At 43.3% G+C, this 21,023-nt stretch overlaps 1 protein-coding gene across 1 annotated transcript in view; it reads right to left on the bottom strand.

Annotated features, from left to right (window-relative positions):
* Window positions 1–8,122: 8,122 nt before the first annotated feature.
* Window positions 8,123–21,023, bottom strand: part of ca4a (carbonic anhydrase 4a) — a 39,774-nt gene continuing 26,873 nt past the window's right edge. The window contains exons 7-8 of the mRNA XM_043718573.2: window positions 16,146–16,309; window positions 8,123–12,694 (exon numbers count right to left, since the gene is read on the bottom strand). Of these exons, the coding sequence (XP_043574508.2) occupies window positions 12,515–12,694; window positions 16,146–16,309 (344 nt within the window). The 3' untranslated portion in view covers window positions 8,123–12,514. The remainder of the gene's footprint in view (window positions 12,695–16,145; window positions 16,310–21,023) is intronic.

The following is a 21,023-nucleotide window of genomic DNA, read 5'->3' as shown; positions in this document are numbered from 1 at the left end:
TCACCCACACTGAGCCACTGTGTTACCCACACTGAGCCACGAGCCACCCACACTAAGCCACCGTGCCACCCACATGAGCCACCATGTCACCCACACGGAGCCACCATGTCACCCACACTGAGCCACTGTGCCACCCACACTGAGCCACTGCGCCACCCACACTGAGCCACTATGCCACCCACACTGAGCCACTGTGCCAACCACACTGAGCCACCGTGCCACCCACACTGAACCACCATGTCACCCACACTGAGCCACCGTGCCACCCACACTGAACCACCGTGTCACCCACACTGAGCCACCGTGCCACCCACACTGAGCCACTGTGCCACCCACACTGAGCCACCGTGCCACCCACACTGAGCCACTGTGCCACCCACACTGAGCCACCCTGCCACCCACACTGAGCCACCGTGCCACCCACACTGAGCCACTGTGCCACCCACACTGAGCCACCCTGCCACCCACACTGAGCCACCCTGCCACCCACACTGAGCCACCGTGCCACCCACACTGAGCCAACGTGCCACCCACACTAAGCCACTGTGCCACCCACACTGAGCCACCATGTCACCCACACTGAGCCACCCTGCCACCCACACTGAGCCACTGTGCCACCCACACTAAGCCACTGTGCCACGTACACTGAGCCACCATGTCACCCACACTGAGCCACCGTGCCACCCACACTGAGCCACCGTGCCACACACACTGAGCCACCCTGCCACCCACATTGAGCCACCGTGCCATCCAGAGTCACTGTGCCACCCACACTGAGTCACTGTGCCACCCACACTGAGCCACCCTCCCACCCACACTGAGCCACCCTGCCACCCACACTGAGCCACTTTCACACACACTGAACCACCATGTCACCCACACTGAACCACCATGTCACCCACACTGAGCCACCGTGCCACCCACACTGAGCCACCTTGTCACCCACACTGAACCACTGTGCCACCCACACTGAGCCACCTTGTCACCCACACTGAACCACCGTGCCACCCACACTGAGCCACTGTGCCACCCACACTGAGCCACCGTGCCACCCACACTGAGCAACTGTGCCACCCACACTGAGCCACTGTGCCACCCACACTGAGCCACCGTGCCACCCACACTGAGACACCATGTCACCCACATTGAGCCACCTTGTCACCCACACTGAGCCACTGTGCCACCCACACTGAGCCACCGTGCCACCCACACTGAGCAACTGTGCCACCCACAATGAGCCACCGTGCCACCCACACTGAGACACCATGTCACCCACATTGAGCCACCTTGTCACCCACACTGAGCCACTGTGCCACCCACACTAAGCCACCGTGCCACCCACATGAGCCACCATGTCACCCACACTGAGCCACTGTGCCACCCACACTGAGCCACCGTGCCACCCACACTGAGCCACTGTGCCACCCACACTGAGCCACCCTGCCACCCACACTGAGCCACTCTGCCACCCACACTGAGCCACTGTGCCAACCACACTGAGCCACCGTGCCACCCACACTGAACCACCATGTCACCCACACTGAACCACCATGTCACCCACACTGAGCCACTGTGCCACCCACACTGAACCACCATGTCACCCACACTGAGCCACCGTGCCACCCACACTGAACCACCATGTCACCCACACTGAACCACTGTGCCACCCACACTGAGCCACTGTGCCACCCACACTGAGCCACCATGCCACCCACACTGAGCCACCGTGCCACCCACACTGAACCACCATGTCACCCACACTGAGCCACTGTGCCACCCACACTGAGCCACTGTGCCACCCACACTGAGCCACCATGCCACCCACACTGAGCCACTGTGCCACCCACACTGAGCCACCGTGCCACCCACACTGAGCCACCATGTCACCCACACTGAGCCACCCTGCCACCCACACTGAGCCACCGTGCCACCCACACTGAGCCACCCTGCCACCCACACTGAGCCACCGTGCCACCCACACTAAGCCACTGAGCCACCCACACTAAGCCACTGAGCCACCCACACTGAGCCACCGTGCCACCCACACTGAGCCACCGTGCCACCCACACTGAGCCACCGTGCCACCCACACTAAGCCACCGTGCCACCCACACTGAGCAACCATGTCACCCACACTGAGCCACCGTGCCACCCACACTAAGCCACCGTGCCACCCACACTAAGCCACCGTGCCACCCACACTGAGCAACCATGTCACCCACACTGAGCCACCGTGTTACCCACACTGAGCCACGTGCCACCCACACTAAGCCACCGTGTCACCCACACGGAGCCACCATGTCACCCACACTGAGCCACTGTGCCACCCACACTGAGCCACTCTGCCACCCACACTGAGCCACTGTGCCAACCACACTGAGCCACCGTGCCACCCACACTGAACCACCATGTCACCCACACTGAGCCACCGTGCCACCCACACTGAACCACCGTGTCACCCACACTGAGCCACCGTGCCACCCACACTGAGCCACCGTGCCACCCACACTGAACCACCATGTCACCCACACTGAACCACCATGTCACCCACACTGAGCCACCGTGCCACCCACACTGAGCCACTGTGCCACCCAGACTGAGTCACTGTGCCACCCACACTGAGCCACCATGTCACCCACACTGAACCACCATGTCACCCACACTGAGCCACTGTGCCACCCACACTGAACCACCATGTCACCCACACTGAGCCACCGTGCCACCCAGACTGAGCCACTGTGCCACCCACACTGAGCCACCATGTCACCCACACTGAACCACCATGTCACCCACACTGAGCCACTGTGCCACCCACACTGAGCCACCATGTCACCCACACTGAGCCACTGTGCCACCCACACTGAACCACCATGTCACCCACACTGAGCCGCTGTGCCACCCACACTGAGCCACCGTGCCACCCACACTGAGCCACCGTGCCGCACACACTGAGCCACTGTGCCACCACACTGAGCCACTGTGCCACCCACACTGAGCCACCATGTCACCCACACTGAGCCACCGTGCCACCCACACTGAGCCACCGTGCCGCACACACTGAGCCACTGTGCCACCCACACTGAGCCACCGTGCCACCCACTGTGTTTATTTCTTCATATGCTACTGTACAGGACTAAATGCTTTAGTGACCAGGGATTACATCAAGATATTTTATGAATAAAGTATAGTTTTGAAATAAAATAAGTGAGTGGGTTTCAGGGCTGGCTTGCATGAGGGAAGCAGGGCAATCCCTGGGACAGATGAAGCCTTGATTTTCCCAGTGGGTGGTGCCGTGCACTCTCATAGAGGAGGTCTGTTGAGATGCTTTCGACTGCTTGCCCAGCAGCTGCATATGTGCTACCAGCTGGTGGAAAAGGTCTGGCGTTTCTTTGCTTTCATTCGCCTGGGGTCAGGATTACTCGATCACGACATCACCGCAAGCCTGTTTGTAAACAAAGGACCTTCCCCTTGTGTAAAATGGCTGAATCATTATCATCAGTACATTCAGAAACGTAATGTCACAGCATAATTCTGAAATATCCAATTGAACAATTGTTAGCCCACACGTATAAAACTTCACTAGATCAGTATCTTCAACAAATGGTACAGCATTCCCTGAAGTAAAAAAAAACATAAAAACAGTCCAAAGATGTGCAGGTCAGGTGAATTGGCCATACTAAATTGCCCATCGTGTTCGGTTCATTAGTCAGAGGGAAATGGGTCTGGGTGGGTTACTTTTTGGAGGGTCGGTGTGGACTGGTTGGGCTGAAGGGCCTGTTTCCACACTGTAGGGAATCTAATCTAATCTAAAATACAAGTTATCATATCTTTAAAATGTCTTGCCTTGCAGGTATGCTGGGTAAAAGTTTTGATATCTGCTTTGTGCTCATTCTCTGAAGTTTTCCTCAGAACCCTTCAATGAATTTGGTAAATCAGTGCCTGATCAATGCCTTCTCAGGTACAAGTTGACAGGTGATTGCAACATGATCAGCAATAGCCACATCAGAAATATCATCAGCCTCCAAAACTAACAGACCATTGAGAACAATTCGCACACATTCTGTGAAATTTGCAGCATTGCAATGAGTGATTCCTAGAGAAAATCCAGAAAGAGAAGATTTTTCTCTCTCTCTCTCTCTCCCTCCTTTTTCCAGGAAATTCATACAGCACACATATTCAACAATTCAATAATTTATCAAAATGTGACAGTCAGCAGCTTTGTTAGTAACTGGTGATCACAGCAGTCATTTCAGCTCAAAATCAGATAGTTGTGGGTTTAAATCAAACTCTAGACACTTGAGCACACTTCCAGGAAATGTGTCGTACTAAAGAAGCACTGCACTATTGAAATGCTTACCTTTTTGATGAAATGTTAAACTCTCAAGTGATAGGTATATTCCAGAGAATCATAGAAATGGTACTCTCTTAGGTGACATATATATTCCAGAGAATCATAGAAATCCTACAGTGCTAATAGAGACCATTCAGCCCATTGAGTATTCACCAACCATCCGAAAAGCATCCAACCCATCCCTGTAACCTCACATGTACCATAGTTCACCAACCTAGCTTGCACTAAGGGAAGTTTAGCATGACGAACCCACCTAAACTGCATATTTTTGGACCAACTCCAATTTCATATGTACTGTTTTGTAAAAAGGACAGAGTAGTTCTCTCATAGTCTTGACCAAAGTTTAATTATTGAACAGCAAGAGTTGAAGTACGCAGGCAGGAACATGGGGCTGGAGAGGGCATCCTATCTCACCTTCATCCATGTACAGGCTCAATGTGTTGAAAAGCTTACTCCTGTTCCTACATTTATCCGTAGAGAGCTATAAACCACAAACAAAGTTGTTGGTGGAGGTTGTGTTTTCCTCTCCGCATTTTGGATGGTAGAAGAGAATGGCACAATAGTTTGGGTGAGATTTTAACAGCCTCACATATATTATTGTTAACCAGCAATTTCCAGAAAGTCCCAGCACCGTGAGGCTGTGCTTTTGTTGTGACCCACTTATTCCATGGTAATGGGTCTGGACACTACAGTAGGCAACAAAGATTTGTCAGGTTCTTTACACTTCCAGAGTGCTACTTGTCACGAACAACCAATGCAAAGAATGAGGCAAGAGTTGTTCCTTGTATCTCTTGCTCCCATTAAAAATTATATGGTTTCATTGAATTTTTATGAAATGCATTAAATGCAGTCTTATGGCAGATTTAATGAACTTTTATTGGGATGCAATTGTGTGTTGCTTAATAAACCATACATTATCATACTTTGTGTTTTATATTCTTTATTTACTTGTAACAACTGCTTCTTTATGACCAAATGCTTGTGACTATGTTTACGGTCATTACCTTGATTGGATTGCGGCACATATCTTTAAAGAAAATTACTGCCAAGTGACAAATGGAGATCGCCATTAATCTGGAGGTGGAGTAGGGAGATTTTTTTGACTGTAAATGGGGTTGCAAGCTTAGATTCGGATGAAACAGAAAAAAGATTGCAAAGAATCATTCAGCCTGAGACAACAGCTGGTTGAGGTGAATCAAACAAATATTGTAAAGTATAAAGTTTGTAATAAGGTCTAATTCTTGAACCCAAGCATTGTTGATGAGTGAAAAAAACATACGCAAAATTTATTCAAATACACAGGTGGAAAACCTCAGGTCTTGGAGACTTGTTTAAATTAAGCTGATAATTTTCTCTAATTAACATCTTTTCACCTAGAATAAGCAGTAAGGTTTTTCCTTTAGTTTTAATGTTTCTTTATATTGCAGAAATTTGTCTTCCTCCATTGAGAAAAGTACTTATCCACCTTCTCCCATTTCCTTATTATCCATCACAGTCTCTTCTGCTCCCATTTTTAGAAGGTTCATATCCTCCTTCCATAGGACCATAAGACATAGGAGCAGAAGTTAGGCCATTTGGCCCATCAGGTCTGCTCTGCTATTCAATCATGGCTGATATGTTTCTCAACCCCATTCTCCTGCCTTCTCCCCCTAACCTTTGATCCCCTTATTAATTAAGAACCTATCTCTTCCTGCCTTAAATATGTCAATGACCTAGTCTCCACATGTGGTAATGTGTTCCATAGATTCATCATTGTCAGGATGAAGAAGTTTCTATTCATCACTGTTCCAAAGAGTCTTCCCTTTACTCTAAGGCTGTGTGCTCAAGTCCTAGTCTCACCTGCTAATGAAAACATCTTCCCAATGTCCACTCTATCCAGGCCTTTCAGTATTCTGTAAGTTTCAATTAGATTCACCCACATCCTTCTAAACTCCACTGAATATAGACCCGGAGTCCTCAAACGTTCCTCACATGTTAAACCTTTCATTCCTGAGATCATTCTTGTGAACCTCGTCTGGACCTGCTCCAGGACCAGTACATTCCTACTGAGAAATGGGGCCCAAAATTGCACACAATACTCTAAATGTGGTCTGACCAGAGCCATAGAAAGCCTCAGAAGTACATCCCTGCTTTTATATTCTAGCCCTCTCGAAATAAATGCCAACATTGTATTTGCCTTCCTAACTACTGGCTGAACCTGCAAGTTTATCTTCAGACAATCCTGGACAAGGAGTCCCAATTTCCTTTGCACTTCAGATTTCTGAATTTTCTCCCCATTTAGAAAATAATCTAAGCCTCTATTCTTCCTATCAAAATGCATGACCTCACACTTTCCCGCATTGTATTCCACCTGCCACTTCTTTGCCCACTCTCCTAATCTTCCTAAATCATTCTGCAGCCTCCCCACCTCCTCAATACTGACTGTCGCTTCCCCCATCTTTGTATCATGTGCAAATTTATCCAGAATGCCCTCAGTTCCTTCATCCAGATCATTAATGTATAAAGTGAAAAGTTGTGGTCACAACACTGAGCCTTGCGGAACTCCACTAGTCATCAGCTACCATCCTGAGAAGGACCCTTTTATCCCCACTCTCTGCTCCCTGCCAGACAGCCAATTGTCTATCCATGCTAGTACCTGGTCTCTAACACCATGGGTCCTTATCTTACTCAGCAGCTTCCTGTTCGGCACGTTGTTAAAGGTTTTCTTGAAGTCCAAGTTGATGACATCCATTGACTCTCCTTTGTCCAAACTGTTCGTTACCTCCTCAAAGAATTCTAATATTTGTCAGACATGACCTTCCCTTGATGAAACCATGCTGACTTTGCTCTCTCACTCTCAAAATAATAGCACACCTTAAATATTACTGTGCTAATACTTGCAAGTTTCAGAGTTATAGGCCCAGGTTTTTGAAGGGCTGAGAAATTGAAACCTATGAGATTGAAAGATTCTCGTCATGGAGATCGTCTTGGGATCCTCAATTCTTTGGGACAGTTTCAAATTTTCAAAGCACTGGTTGTTTGATTGTGGGGAGGAGTGGGGATAAGTTGTGGGGTGAGTGGGGCATGTAGAGAAAAATTGGTGACTGCTATTGGTGACCCCTTCAACCTTGTGAAGATTGTTAAGAGGCTGAAATAATAACCAAAAGAACTGCGGATACTGTAAATCAGAGACAAAAATAGAAATTGCTGGAAAAGCTCAGCAGGTCTGGTAGCATCTGTGGAGAGAAATCAGTGTTAACGTTTTGGAACAAGTGACTCTTCCTCGTTCGGAATGACCTACCGAACCTTTCCAGCAATTTCTTTGTTTGTTAAGGGGCCTTTCCATTCAGGTGTCATATTTTTTGGAGGGGGAGGGGTTTCCCAGTGAGTCAAAGCTGCACACTGACTGTCTGTTTTCCATTGCACCCAAGCACATTTTTTGGAGTGGCTCTAAAATTTGATGTCAGGCTTAAATCCAGACCACATGATTCCTAACTTTCTCTTCCATGACAATATTCTAATTCCAACTTCATAGCCTCTGAAGAGCTGTGAAGTATAAATTGCAAGGCAGCAGCAGATCCCAGCAAGGGCGAATAAATGGAAAAAAAAGATGCCATTACCATATTTTCATTCCCATTATCTACTTGGGGGAAAGCATTGACTTTTATTTTTACATTTAATGAGAAGTATTGCCAGAACTTAGTTACTCTTCAGACATATTTCAAAATGGTAAGTTGGTCTGATTGGCCAAGGGGTTCTGGAATATAGTCCATCCAACAAATGACTAAAAGAATTAGATTGCACATTCCTTTATTGTTCGAAGTCACAAAATGAACTGGAAAAATATCTGGTTCCAAAAGGTTTCTGTTTTACAAAATATTTTTTCATTTACATATCAATAGCAATATTCCAGTTCTCTCAGTACTGCCATGATATATTCATATTGTTAACAAAATTACAAATCCCCAGTGAACTTTATTTACATGTTTGCATTAAATACAATTGAAAATGTACAGAAATATTACAGGATTTCTTTACTGAATACAGATTATAGAGTCCAACGGTTTGTAATTGCTATTATCTTCCCATGAACATACAACATCAAAAGATTTTAGCAACAATATTTTCCTCTAACATTACATTGCTAATGCAATCTATGTCTTATAACAAAAATAACTTGGTCAAATGGAAGCAAACAAAGATGCAGCTGCATCTGTTCAAAGGAGCCTTTGTTCAATGGTCTCAACAGTGGAACATCTCTGGTATTTAGCTTTGTTGTTACTTCACTTAAGGTAGAATACACAATTATAAGAAACTAACTGTTCACAAATACATACTCTCCACCAGCATCAAGTATACTAGAACTCTGTATGGATTTATTTTTGAGATTATTTTACTTTGCAATGTTTTGTTATTCCTATTGCTCTGTTCGTCTTGAGGCCACCTGAAACCACACAGCCAAATTATAACACTGCACCGCCCAGGGAAAAATATATCCTTCACCATCTGACCTGATATCATTTACATTTATACAGGTGCAGAGAATTATCAACTGGTCAGCATTACAAAGATTTTGTAAATTAATACTTTTGTCCCATTTTTCCCTCAACTCTGTGTGTATTTTATGTGCTTGCAAAAACACATATATATTAAACGGGAGGCAACTTTCTGCTTGTACAAAAATATAGATACAGTGGCATATATATATACACACACACACACACATACTACTAAATTGTCATAACCACTATGGCACCTGAGGCTTTTTAATATCCACTTTTGTTTCAGATTCTAAATTGCCAAGTTTGTGTTACTGAGGACTGCATTTAATAATTTTAATCTAAAACTAACATTTAGGGGAAGACACTACTCACATCCATGTTGCATGTAATTTTCTGCCATCTCTTAGCTCTCTATATTCACCATTCACTGCAGATGGTGACAAGGGCCTTAGTCCCTGCCAACATAACTGTGTATCTAACTGCTATAAAGTATGTGTGGGTCAATAATACTCCCTTCCTCTGAGAATTGCCACATACGCAGCCTTGCTCAGTGCCTCTCCCTGATGACCTATCTGAAATTTAAAACTCAGCCCAAGGAAACATGAATACAAAGGTCAGTGCAGCACTCACATTGCCTGGCTCAAACCATTGGAATGTTAATAAGTTCTGCCAAAGGACAATATAATTAGTTTAATTAAAAAAAAACACTGATCTAGACTGAAATAAACAAACATAATTAAACAATAGAAGTACACTGAAGAAATGCAGGCGTTTAACAATGGGAAATTGCAATACATTTAATAATCCTCCAAAGTTGATGGTCAACACTGAATAGTTGTTTCAATTTATGAAGGGAGGTGCATGTTTCCACTTTAAAGACACATAACCAATATCTTTAAATCATCCAATTAATTAACTGCACTGAAAAACAAATTTAAGGACAAAGAAAATCTAGTCAGCCTCTATCCATTCACACTTTTTTGCTCTAACTTGCATATTCCTGGTTTTTATAAAATCCATCGCACATACCAATGCAAGTGGTCAATACCATGAATGTCTTAAAGAATGGAGTTAAACATGTGTTTTTCAAGCAAGAGAGCAGAGATCTGATCTCTGAATACAAGGTCAGCATCCATGGATAGAGGAGGCAACTCACCATCTCTCCCTCATTATAGCGAGTCAGGCTAACACTGTGGTGGGATAAAGGTAGACGCTGACATGAAAATAACTCAGGGATCAATTTGCTGGATGTAAAAGGCTGGAGGAAGGGTTGTTATGCATGTCATTTAGCATGGAAGAAAGAAATTCTATCAATCCAGTTTGCAATTCAGAAGCAGACCGGTGATCTTCAAATAGCCTTGATGGCATCATTGTCAGCACAGACATGATAAGCTGGAGGACCTTTTCCTGTGCTGTACCATTCTATGTAATTGTTAAGTTGTAAAGTGTTTGTGTGAAACATGGCACTGATTATTGAAAGAAAAATAAAGAACTGCAGATGCCTGAAATCTGAAACAAAAACAGAAAGCGTTAGAAAAACTCAGCAGATCTGGCTGCATCTTTGGAGAGATTCACAAATATTTCGAATCCAAGGGTCACTGGACTCAAAATGGTGACTCTGTTTCTCTCTCCACAGATGAGTTTCTCCAGCATTTTCTGTTTTTCTTATGGCACTGATCACTGACTGCTGAAATCCGTATGTGGAGCTGACCACCATCCTTTTCTCTCCAATTACTGTATATATCTGCTTTGTTTAAATCGGAGTTCAACAGCAAAACATTACATTCTACTTCTGTATATAATCCCTGAAGCCTGTGTAAAATTGAAAATTACTTCTTCATAAAATTGTACAAATGATCTTAACTTATCCCTTAGAATTTTGGATAGTTGATTGTATTGCAAGATAACATAAATGTTTTTTTTTCACGAGCAACTGAAAGTGCTGTGTGTTAGTAATTAATGCATTTATATGAAATTCTTTCCCAACTTTAACTGTGTTAACCTGTATACTTCAGCTCCCTTGTTGCTAATACTGCAGTGTGATTTCAAGTACTTCAGCACACTTAGGTGGAGAAAGTTCAGCTTTTCACAGGGCAATTTGCTCACACATTTGAGTCAGTTTGGACCACCATAAAATTTACCAGCTGACAATGAGGCAACGATCCAGATTTATGTTTCAGAGTAATTATAAAAAGGAATCTATTCAGAGGTGTCCTAACTAAAATAATTGTGCTTAAGGTTAGGTATTAGCTGTTATTGTGTTATTAAACATCAATTTCATATGTACTATCCAGTAAAATAACTGCAACCAACTTCATTCTGATAGGATTTAACTGCAAAGTGAAATGTACAAAATCAAATAATTTACCTGATCCTTCCATACGTCTTTGTTAACACCATAAGCCTAAACAAATGTGAAGTGGATCTATTTTAAAGGGAACCTCAGCAAAACAACTCGAGAAGCTTTTGATTTTAATTTCATTTTGACATATTAAGAAATTGTTATCAGTATTTGAATTGGCAGATAATGTTGAGATGGGATCTGAGCATAGCTCATTCCATCCTGATATATTTGTTAGACTGTAATTTTTATACATAACACTGGAATTTAGGTGCAGTGGCAGTAAAATTCACCCAGTGATTTACCTGACAATGTTCCACCTGGATCTCACATCTTCACTTTAAACCAGGTCTTCCAATTCATTGGCAAGGCACCCAACTCACCCCAGCAGATGTTAATTACAATTCTAATCCTCACCAGACTGCAACAACTTGCTATGTTAAAATAAATCATCTTCAACTCCCTTTTGATTAACTTGCCTATTATTTGAAATCATTCTACTTTATTAAAACCCCACATAGTTTGAACAGCTTTATTAAATCGATCCTTAACATACGCTGTGCTGAGGTGAATTCCAGCTTCTTCAGTCTCCTTACATAAATAGTACGTCACCCTTTGTATAATTCTAGCAAATCTCTTTTGTACTCTCTGCAAAGCCTTATCAAAATCGTTTCCACAGGGCAGTGGTTAAAATCACTATGTTCTCATTCTGCCACGCATGGGTGAGAGCCTAATTAAAAACGACTGGTGCTTGAAATCATCCCTCCCACTATTTTTAAGTTTATTGTGATGAAATGATGCCAGTTAGATGGACCTGGAGAGAAAGCTACTCAAGATAAAAGAGATAGCTTTCTGGGTGCTTCTTGTTTCAGCAACCAAGTGTGGTCACTGTCCACTCTATTTTTGGCAGGTTGTGTTTGCAAGTTCAAGTGCTTCAATTTTCTTTCATTTGTAATATTCTAATCTATTATTATTAAAAACCACAGTCCAGTATTGTACAGCATGTGTAAAAACTAGACTTCGGTTGTGAAGGACAATTCATAATTTGTTCAAACCATGTTCTATTGAGATTTTATCTTGAAACAATCTTTACTGTACCAGTGCACAAATACACTAAAAATTATAAACTACTACAGAAATACCACCCATCTGCTAAGTGTGCTGGTAGACTGAAGTGATAACAATACAGTGTTTGTTTTGTTTCTTTTTCACTCCAGGGCTTCTCAAAATGAGAAGAAGAATGTCGATTTTTTTAATTAGTACAGACTGAGATATTTATACCACTAGAGATTCCCTTTATACCTGCTGGACAGAAGAAGAAAATCTGCTTCACTCAGGTTGCTCAGTTGAAGTATATAGATGTCCAGACTGCAAGTATTACTGACAGCCATACCACATTGAAAAGCCTCATAGCTGAATCTGAAACATAGACTGGACGATCGTTTAGTTTTTGAACGGGTCTGAAGTTTAATTTCATAGGTTCTGAATCACTGTAGAAGAGACTGGCAGCAAAAGTGTTGAGCTGAAACAACAAATATAAAACGCGTTAAATTTCCAGATGACAATATTTTCTATCCAACGTATCATTTCTGTGGAATAATCACAATAAACAAAAATAATGCAGTAAACAATGTATAGTTGTAGAGTTTAATTTCAAACTGACATTGTAAAGGCAATAAAAGAAGGATAAGGAATGTACAATATAAAAAAGATCCCTGACCTCATTCAAAAAAAAAGTGCCTAAAGCACAATTTATCAACTTATAAATGTGGAAAGATTGGTTACCAGCACTTTCAGTAATGGTGAAAAATGAACAATGTTGAATTGGCCGAGCATTATACATTGTAATTCTACTGAACAATCAGTCAGTGTGTATAAAGGGCACCAATTTGATGTTGTCCACTTCACATTACTGTTGAAGCTGAAATCTCAGATGAATGATTATTCAACTGAAACAAATCACATTTGGTTGAGTGATTTGCATTTTTCTGCCAATTACTTGTTCACATGACTATTTCCCTGATTTTGACTAAAAGCAGAGAGGCTGTGAATTGACAGCACCTCTAATTCCACTGTGAAAACCCAATAAAAAACACACTGAGGCAGGACAGGTAGTCTGTTTTCCTTCCTGCCTGGAGATGAAACACACAACAGTATTGCAAAGAAATCGTATTAAATTTCAAATGTTTATCACTTCTGGCTCTAAGACAGTTGTAACATGACTAGAACATAGAACAATACAGCGCAGAACAGGACCATCGGCCCTTGATGGTGCACAGACCTGTGAACTGATCTAAGCCCATCCCCCTACACCATCCCATTGGCATCCATGTGCTCATCCAAGGAATGCTTAAATCTCCCTCATGTGGCTGAGTTAATTGGCAGGCAGGGCATTCCACTTCCTTACCACTCTCTGAGTAAAGAACCTGCCTCGGACATCTGTCTTAAATCTAACATCCCTCAATTTGTAGCTATGCCCCCTCGTACAAGCTGACGTCATCATCCTAGGAAAACGGCTTTCTTTGTCTACCCTATCTAATCATCTGATCATTTTGTAAAACTCTTAAATCCATTTGCTTGTTGAAGTAGGCATTTAAAATTGCTAGGAAGTGATTTATAAGTTTTGAGCAATTTTTCTTTCATTGACGTATATTTAATTATAGCAGAACTGAATACTTTTATAGTATATATGCTCACATCAATATGCTTGCAGTGTCGCTGAAACATTCGCTTGGTCAAATCGATATTTGTTATGACACATCTCTGAAACAGATGTGGGACTTGAACATTGGTCTTCTGATTTAGAGATAAGGATACAACCATTGCATCACCTTGAACAAGTCCATATTTTCTTATCAATCTGTTCGGAGATGTTATGACACACTATAACAGGTGGGACTTGAACCCAGGCCTCTTGGCGCAGAGGTAGGGACACTACCACTGAGTCACAACAGCCCAAAAGTGAGCACTTTGCAATTTTTAATCAAATTGTTCAAATTTGGTATAACAGACCTCTAAACCTCTGCAAAACTGGCTCTAGTTGTTCTGAACGAATTCAAAGTTAAGGGTGGGCACTTGTGGAACTTGGTTCAAGTCCCCATCTGCTCCATAGGTGTGAATCATTATTAATAAGCAGGTTGATTAGGAAGAAATAACTTCAAAGCTATTCAACAAAGTGATATAAGGAGTTTTTCCACTGGTCTTTTGCATCATGAATTCAAAACAATAACTTGATGTAATAGTGAGAGAATGCAAGCATTACAGGTTCCAAACACAACAAAATGAAGAATGTCATCAATTTCAGGTGCTGCAAAGTTCACCACTGTTCATTGTTATCTCATGCCATTGCTATCTCCAGACACAACCTATCCCAATGCATTCCTGGCCAGTTTCCCATGTTCCACAGTCAATAAATCCGAGCTTTTATCAACACTCTGCTGACAATATCCAAACTCACACCATGCCTTGTTCACATACTATCTGTGTCTGCATTCATTAACTTGCTTTGGCTCCTGATTTGGCAATGAGTCAGTATAAAATTATCATGTTGTCAAATTGCCCCACACCTCTGTAAACTCCACCAATTTTACAATGCTTTCCTTAAATGTTGGCCACTTGGGCAAGTTAAAATTTTCTAATTGTTCTACTGGAAGCTGTACTTTCAGCTGGCCAGGCCTTAAGCTCTGAAATTTTGTCCCCAAAACTCTGCACATCTCCATCTCCTTTAAGTTGCAATTTTAAACCTACTGCATTCACCAAGCTTTTGATCACGTATTCCAGCATCTCTTTGTGGCACAGTATCAAACATTCTCATATAACGTCCTTGTGCTGCACCTATGGATGTTTACACATTAAATGTAATATGTAAATGCAAGCTGTTCTTAACTGATAAGGTTCTTAATTGAGGAACTTTAGCTGCAAAGAGTCATACTCACTGAGGTTGACTATGCAATCTGCTCAGGTAAAAGGCTGGTAATGGACAAAGCTTCAACTTACATTCAACTATTTACATAAGTTCATGTAAGTTCACAGGCCAGATGTGGGCAAGAGGAAGACATCCCGTTGGATGCATTAGAGTTCTGCACCATAAATAAGAGCTATTTGGTGATGCGTTATACATTGAGCTTAAACCTGCACTGGAGGTTTGATGGCATTGAAATGTCCCTAGCTATTTCTCAGTGATCCCCCAGACAATGACAAGACTGAAGCATAAGAACCAATTGAGTCAGGTGCCATTGGGTTTACAATAAATATCTTCAAGGTTCTCCCTTTGCATCTGGAAAACAAAGTACCATATTTGTGGCACCTGGTGCCAAACGCATTGTTCCAGTTAGTGATGGAGCTGAACAGATTTGCACACGACACCAGCAATCGTTATCTTATCCATGGGACTCCAAGATTGATTCCATCCCAGGCTGACGAGTTAGAAAAATGAGCAACTCTATTGAGGAAGCTTCTTTTACAACCTCACAATGCCAAAAAATATTATTTTATATGTGTTTACCTTCACAATGCGAGACAGGTCAAATTTGCATACAGCAATGTGATAATGAACAGAGAAGATATCTCTTGATGTTTAGCCGAGAGTTAAATATTGACCTGGAACATGGAGTGAGCCCACTTGCCCTGTTAGAAACACAAGTTGCTACATCTGTTTGATGTGGCCCTCAGTGCAATGTAGGATCTTAAAATTAACACCTCAGATGGTGCAGCATTCCTCAGTACTATTTTGAAATTCCTGTCCAGATTTTGTGTTCAATTCTCTGAAGTCTTTCTTTCCTGCTTAGAAACTATATGCAATGAATTTGTGCAGTCTCAAACCAGTCACTGTTGTACAACATAAACCTGCTCCCTTTTTTATTGCGTTACGCAGATAGAAAGTGCAGGAAAAGTAGATGTTTTTCCAAAATAAGTCCTATCAATAGCTTAGTCTCCAGTGTACTTTACCCATGTCCTTCACACATAATCTTTACCTGGTTTTTGCTGATAGGAATGGGTTCTGCAAATACTGTCCAGATTACCGCCTCATCACAGCCAGGTGTAGTCAATGAGCCTTGGTAACGGTAGTATTTCTTAAGCTTCTCACGGTCTGGAATAAGTCTATTCAGTGCAAACGGTTTTAACTGACTTTTGCCACCTAAAATAAACAGTTTCAGTATTAACTGAAGCGAACTGATATTCAAATACATTTTGTAGATTACAGCCTGGACAATGTATTCAAACTCCAATGTTTGTCCAAAGTGGTTTATGTTATAATTTGTTTGTTTAGTATTTTAATAAAGCTGTTTAGCTGAATGCTTTAATGATTTCACTTATAGGAGGTAACAAAGAAATTTGCTATGAACATGCAGTGGGTCATTTCCATAAGAAATCATTTCAATGTCATGACTTTTATCTGATATATAGTGTGAACTCAGAGGCTCATTTTAGCCTCAAAAAGTGCTTAGGTTTTGTTTGATCAAGAGACTCCATTGATACTTTACAACAAGACACCTGACCAATACTTCCATCATGCACTGCAGTCGAGCTGAATTCAAAGTGCCAGTGTGTTTGTAGAACAAGGAGGTCAGCATATGTGGTTGTTTGTAAAACAAGGAGTTCAGCATATGTGATTGTTTGCAAAACAAAACATTCAGAAAGAACAAACTGTGAAAACAGCCTACAGATCTGAGGAGGTTGAACCAATGGTTAAGAGTTGCAAACAAAAACCAGCTTGACAGAGCTGGAGTGCCTGGAACTTTGCTACCGCTTTGGGATCAGATTCCAAGAATTGCTGTATAATCGTAGGCCAGAGCTTCTCTCTCACCCCATCTAGTAACTAATTACAGGCCTGAAGAACTGGAGTGACCTTGCTGTGGTTGGGAAGTTGCTATAGTCCCAGAGGGCCATAGGGCTGCTTTCTCATTTTAGAGAGACAGCTGCTGGTGACTTAACCCGAGGGTCAGCACACCGTGGGTGAGGGGAAAGGTTGAGACAGAGTACTTCATGGTAACATCAGCTGATGCAGAAATTAAACCCACGCTGTTGGTGTCACTCTGCATCACAAACTCGCTGTCCACCCAACTGAGTTAGTGGCATAGTATTAAACACTACTGGGTTAGCAATCCAGATGCTCAGATATGAATAGGAAGGGTTTGGAGGGATATGGGCCAGGTGATGGCAGGTGGGATTAGATTGGGTTGGGATATCTGGTCGGCATGGACGTTTTGGACTGAAGGGTCTGTTTCTGTGCTGTACATCTCTATGACTCTATGACTGACAAACTGAAGACAAGAGTTTCGATTCCATCATAGAAGCTTGTCCAATTTAAATCCAATGAAATATGGAGTTTAAAGCAAGTCCTAGTAATAGTAACCATGCATCAACCATTGTAAAAGCTTAACTGTTCAGCAATGTCCTTTAGGAAAGGAAATTGGTTATTATCCTATCTGGAATACATGTGACTCTAGTCACAGCAATGTGGTTCCCTCTTAAAAGGCCTAGGTCACTCAGTTCAAGGCCAATTACAAATGGGTAAAAAATGTTGCAGTCAACATCCACATCCCATTAAAAAAGCTAGCTTTCCTGAATGCTCAGAATCCCGACAGCTAAAGCTGTGGAAATTGCTTCATGGATTGGTTGAGAACTTTTAATAGCACTCTGTAGGGCCAGCTACAACCTCTGAGAATCCAAAGCCCTCACCACTCTGAAAAGGAAATCAGCCCCATAATCGGACTACCACCAGGATCAAAGATAAAACACCCCCCAGCATCAGGGACTCCCCCGTCCATCCCAGAAACGCCCCCGCTGCTCCCCATCCCCTGCCACCTGAGTGTTCCTCATCTGACTGGAGGCTAATGCTCAGACTGGCCTCCAGGTAATAAACATGCGTTAAAAGAAAAATAGGACATAACATTGTCCATTAAAACTCTGTCAAAGGATTCCCAGTCAACATTCCTCCCAGTTGCTCACAAGACCTGCCAAGGTAAATACCTGTAACTCTGTAGCAAGTGACAGAAACAGGAGTCATCATATTCACTGCAGTCTTGTTACTAGAGCAGGGTTCTAGGATTTCAGGTAAAAGACAGAGAGAGAATGTGTCTTTGAAAATAATATGCCTTCTCAGCAACTCAGCTCTCTTGATAATACTATTTCAAGACAAAATGATACTAGTGAGTTCAGCAGAAAAAAACTGCTGCAAATCTCAACACTTGGACTTTTCTCTTGCATAACTCTTTTATTGATCCACTGAAAAGCAGAAGGGAGAAGAAAGAAGTTCATCTTATTCTCCTCAATGAACAAATATTTCTCCCACATTGTTCTCCCCTTTGTCTCCTGAAAATGCTGGCTGTTGTATCCTTTTTAAAATCAACAGCCAGATTGTCGCAAAGGTAAAGGTGTTCACAGCTAGCCAAGTTGGCAACTATTTTTGGATGAAAGATTAAATGACCTTGAAGAATGAGAGCATAGAAGAGTCATGGCAAAGAAGAAAAGCAATGGAAGAAAATAAGCAGCACGGATGAATTCGATGCAGGTTGGGAATAAAAACAGAAAATACTACAAATGCTCAGCAGGTCAGAAAGTGCGTGCAAGTAGAGAAAAAGTTCCAGACCAATGACTGACTGTTCAATATCAAACATTAGGCAGAATTTAATCCAGCCAAGAATGATCTCATCCTCCAGCAGTAAAGCCAGACAGAAACCTACGTCATCTGCTTTCGGGAAGGCTCCTCAGTTTAAATTTCAGCCATCCAACCTGGCCAGCAGGGGCCCTGCTTTTTTGTCCAGAACACTGTCAATTTCTCATCCTGCTTTCTAACATCCAAAGAAGTGAGCGCAACTTCCCAATTGTTCCTTTAATAAAAGTGACTGCTGAACACCCAAAGATTCCCTGCCTAAAGTTTCCAACAGAAACCTGATTTTCCTCATTACTCAACTAACCAGAATGGAGGGAAATAGATGGTGACATCTTGAAAAATGTCCATATTACAAAGGAGGAGGTGCTGGATGTCTCGAAAGGTGGATAAAGGTGGATAAATCATCAGGACCTGATCAGGTCTACCCTAGAACTCAGTAGGAAGCGATTGCTGGGCCTTTGCTGAGATATTTGTATCATCGATAGCCACAGGTGAGGTGCTGGAAGACTGGAGGTTGGCTAACTACTTAAGAAAGGTGGTAAGGACAAGCCAGGGAACTATAGACCAGTGAGCCTGACTTTGGAGGTGGGCAAGTTGTTGGAGGGAATCCTGAGGGACAGGATTTACATGTATTTGGAAAGGCAAGGATTGATTAGGGATAGTCAACATGGCTCTGTGCGTGGGAAATCATGTCTCACAAACTTGATTAAGTTGAGGATTGTTGAGGGCAGATGGAGGACGTGATCTATGTGGACTTCAGTAAGGCAGTTGACAAGGTTCCCATAGGAGACTGGTTAACAAGGTTAGATCTAATGGAATACAGGGAGAACTAGCCATTAGGATACAGAACTGGCTCAAAGGTAGAAGACAGAGGGGTGGTTGTGGAGGATTGTTTTTCAGACTAGAGGCCTGTGACCAGTGGATTGCCACAAGGATCGGTGCTGGGGCCACTACTTTTCATCATTTATATAAATGATTTGGATGTGAGCTTAGGAGGTATAGTTAGTAAGTTTGCAGATGACACCAAAATTGATGCTGTAGTGGACAGCAAAGAGGGTTACCTCAGATTACAGATGGGTCAATAGGCTGATGAGTGGCAGATGGAATTTAATTTAGATAAATGCGAGGTGTTATATTTTGGGAAATCAAATTTTAGCTGGACTTATATACTTAATAGTAAGGTCCAAGGGAGTGTTGCTGAACAAAGAGACCTTGGAGTGCAGGTTCATAGTTCCTTGAAATTAGAGTCACAGGTAGACAGGATAGTGAAGAAGACGTTTTGTATGCTTTCCTTTATTGGTCAGAGCATTGAGTATAGGGGTTGGGAGGAGAAAGTGAGGACTGCAGAAGCTGAAGATCAGAGCTGAAAGTGTGTTGCTGGAAAAGCGCAGCAGGTCAGGCAGCATCCAAGGAACAGGAGAATCGACATTTTGGGCATAAGCCCTTCTTCAGGAATGAGGAAAGTGTGTCCAGCAGGCTAAGATAAAAGGTAGGGAGGAGAGACTTGGGGGACGGGCGTTGGAAATGCGATAGGTGGAAGGAGGTCAAGGTGAGGGTGATAGGCCGGGGTGGCGTGGGGGCGGAGAGGTCAGGAAGAAGATTGCAGGTTAGGAAAGCGATGCTGAGTTCAAGGGATTTGACTGAGACAAGGTGGGGGGAGGGGAAATGAGGAAACTGGGGAAATCTGAGTTCATCCCTTGTGGTTGGAGGGTTCCCAGGCGGAAGATGAGGCGCTCTTCCTCCAACCGTCGTGTTGCTATGGTCTGGCGATGGAGGAGTCCAAGGACCTGCATGTCCTTGGTGGAGTGGGAGGGGGAGTTGAAGTGTTGAGCCACGGGGTGGTTGGGTTGGTTGGTCCGGGTGTCCCAGAGGTGTTCTCTGAAATGTTCCGCAAGTAGGCGGCCTGTCTCCCCAATATAGAGGAGGCCACATCGGGTGCAGCGGATGCAGTAGATGATGTGTGTGGAGGTGCAGGTGAATTTGTGGCGGATATGGAAGTATCCCTTGGGACCTTGGAGGGAAGTAAGGGGGGAGGTGTGGGCGCAAGTTTTGCATTTCTTGCGGTTGCAGGGGAAGGTGCCGGGAGTGGAGGTTGGGTTGGTGGGGGTGTGGACCTGACGAGGGAGTCACGGAGGGAGTGGTCTTTTCGGAATGCTGATAGGGATAGGGGAGGGAAATATATCCCTGGTGGTGGGGTCCGTTTGGAGGTGGCGGAAATGACGGCGGATGATACGCT

Source organism: Chiloscyllium plagiosum, unplaced genomic scaffold (assembly GCF_037043375.1).
Source record: "Chiloscyllium plagiosum isolate Xiang-an unplaced genomic scaffold, Cpla_swu_hap1 HiC_scaffold_31, whole genome shotgun sequence".
NCBI classification, from domain to species: Eukaryota; Metazoa; Chordata; class Chondrichthyes; order Orectolobiformes; family Hemiscylliidae; genus Chiloscyllium; species Chiloscyllium plagiosum.
The sequence above is the reverse complement of the archived record's forward strand: the minus strand, read 5'-3'. Positions and strand labels throughout refer to the sequence as shown.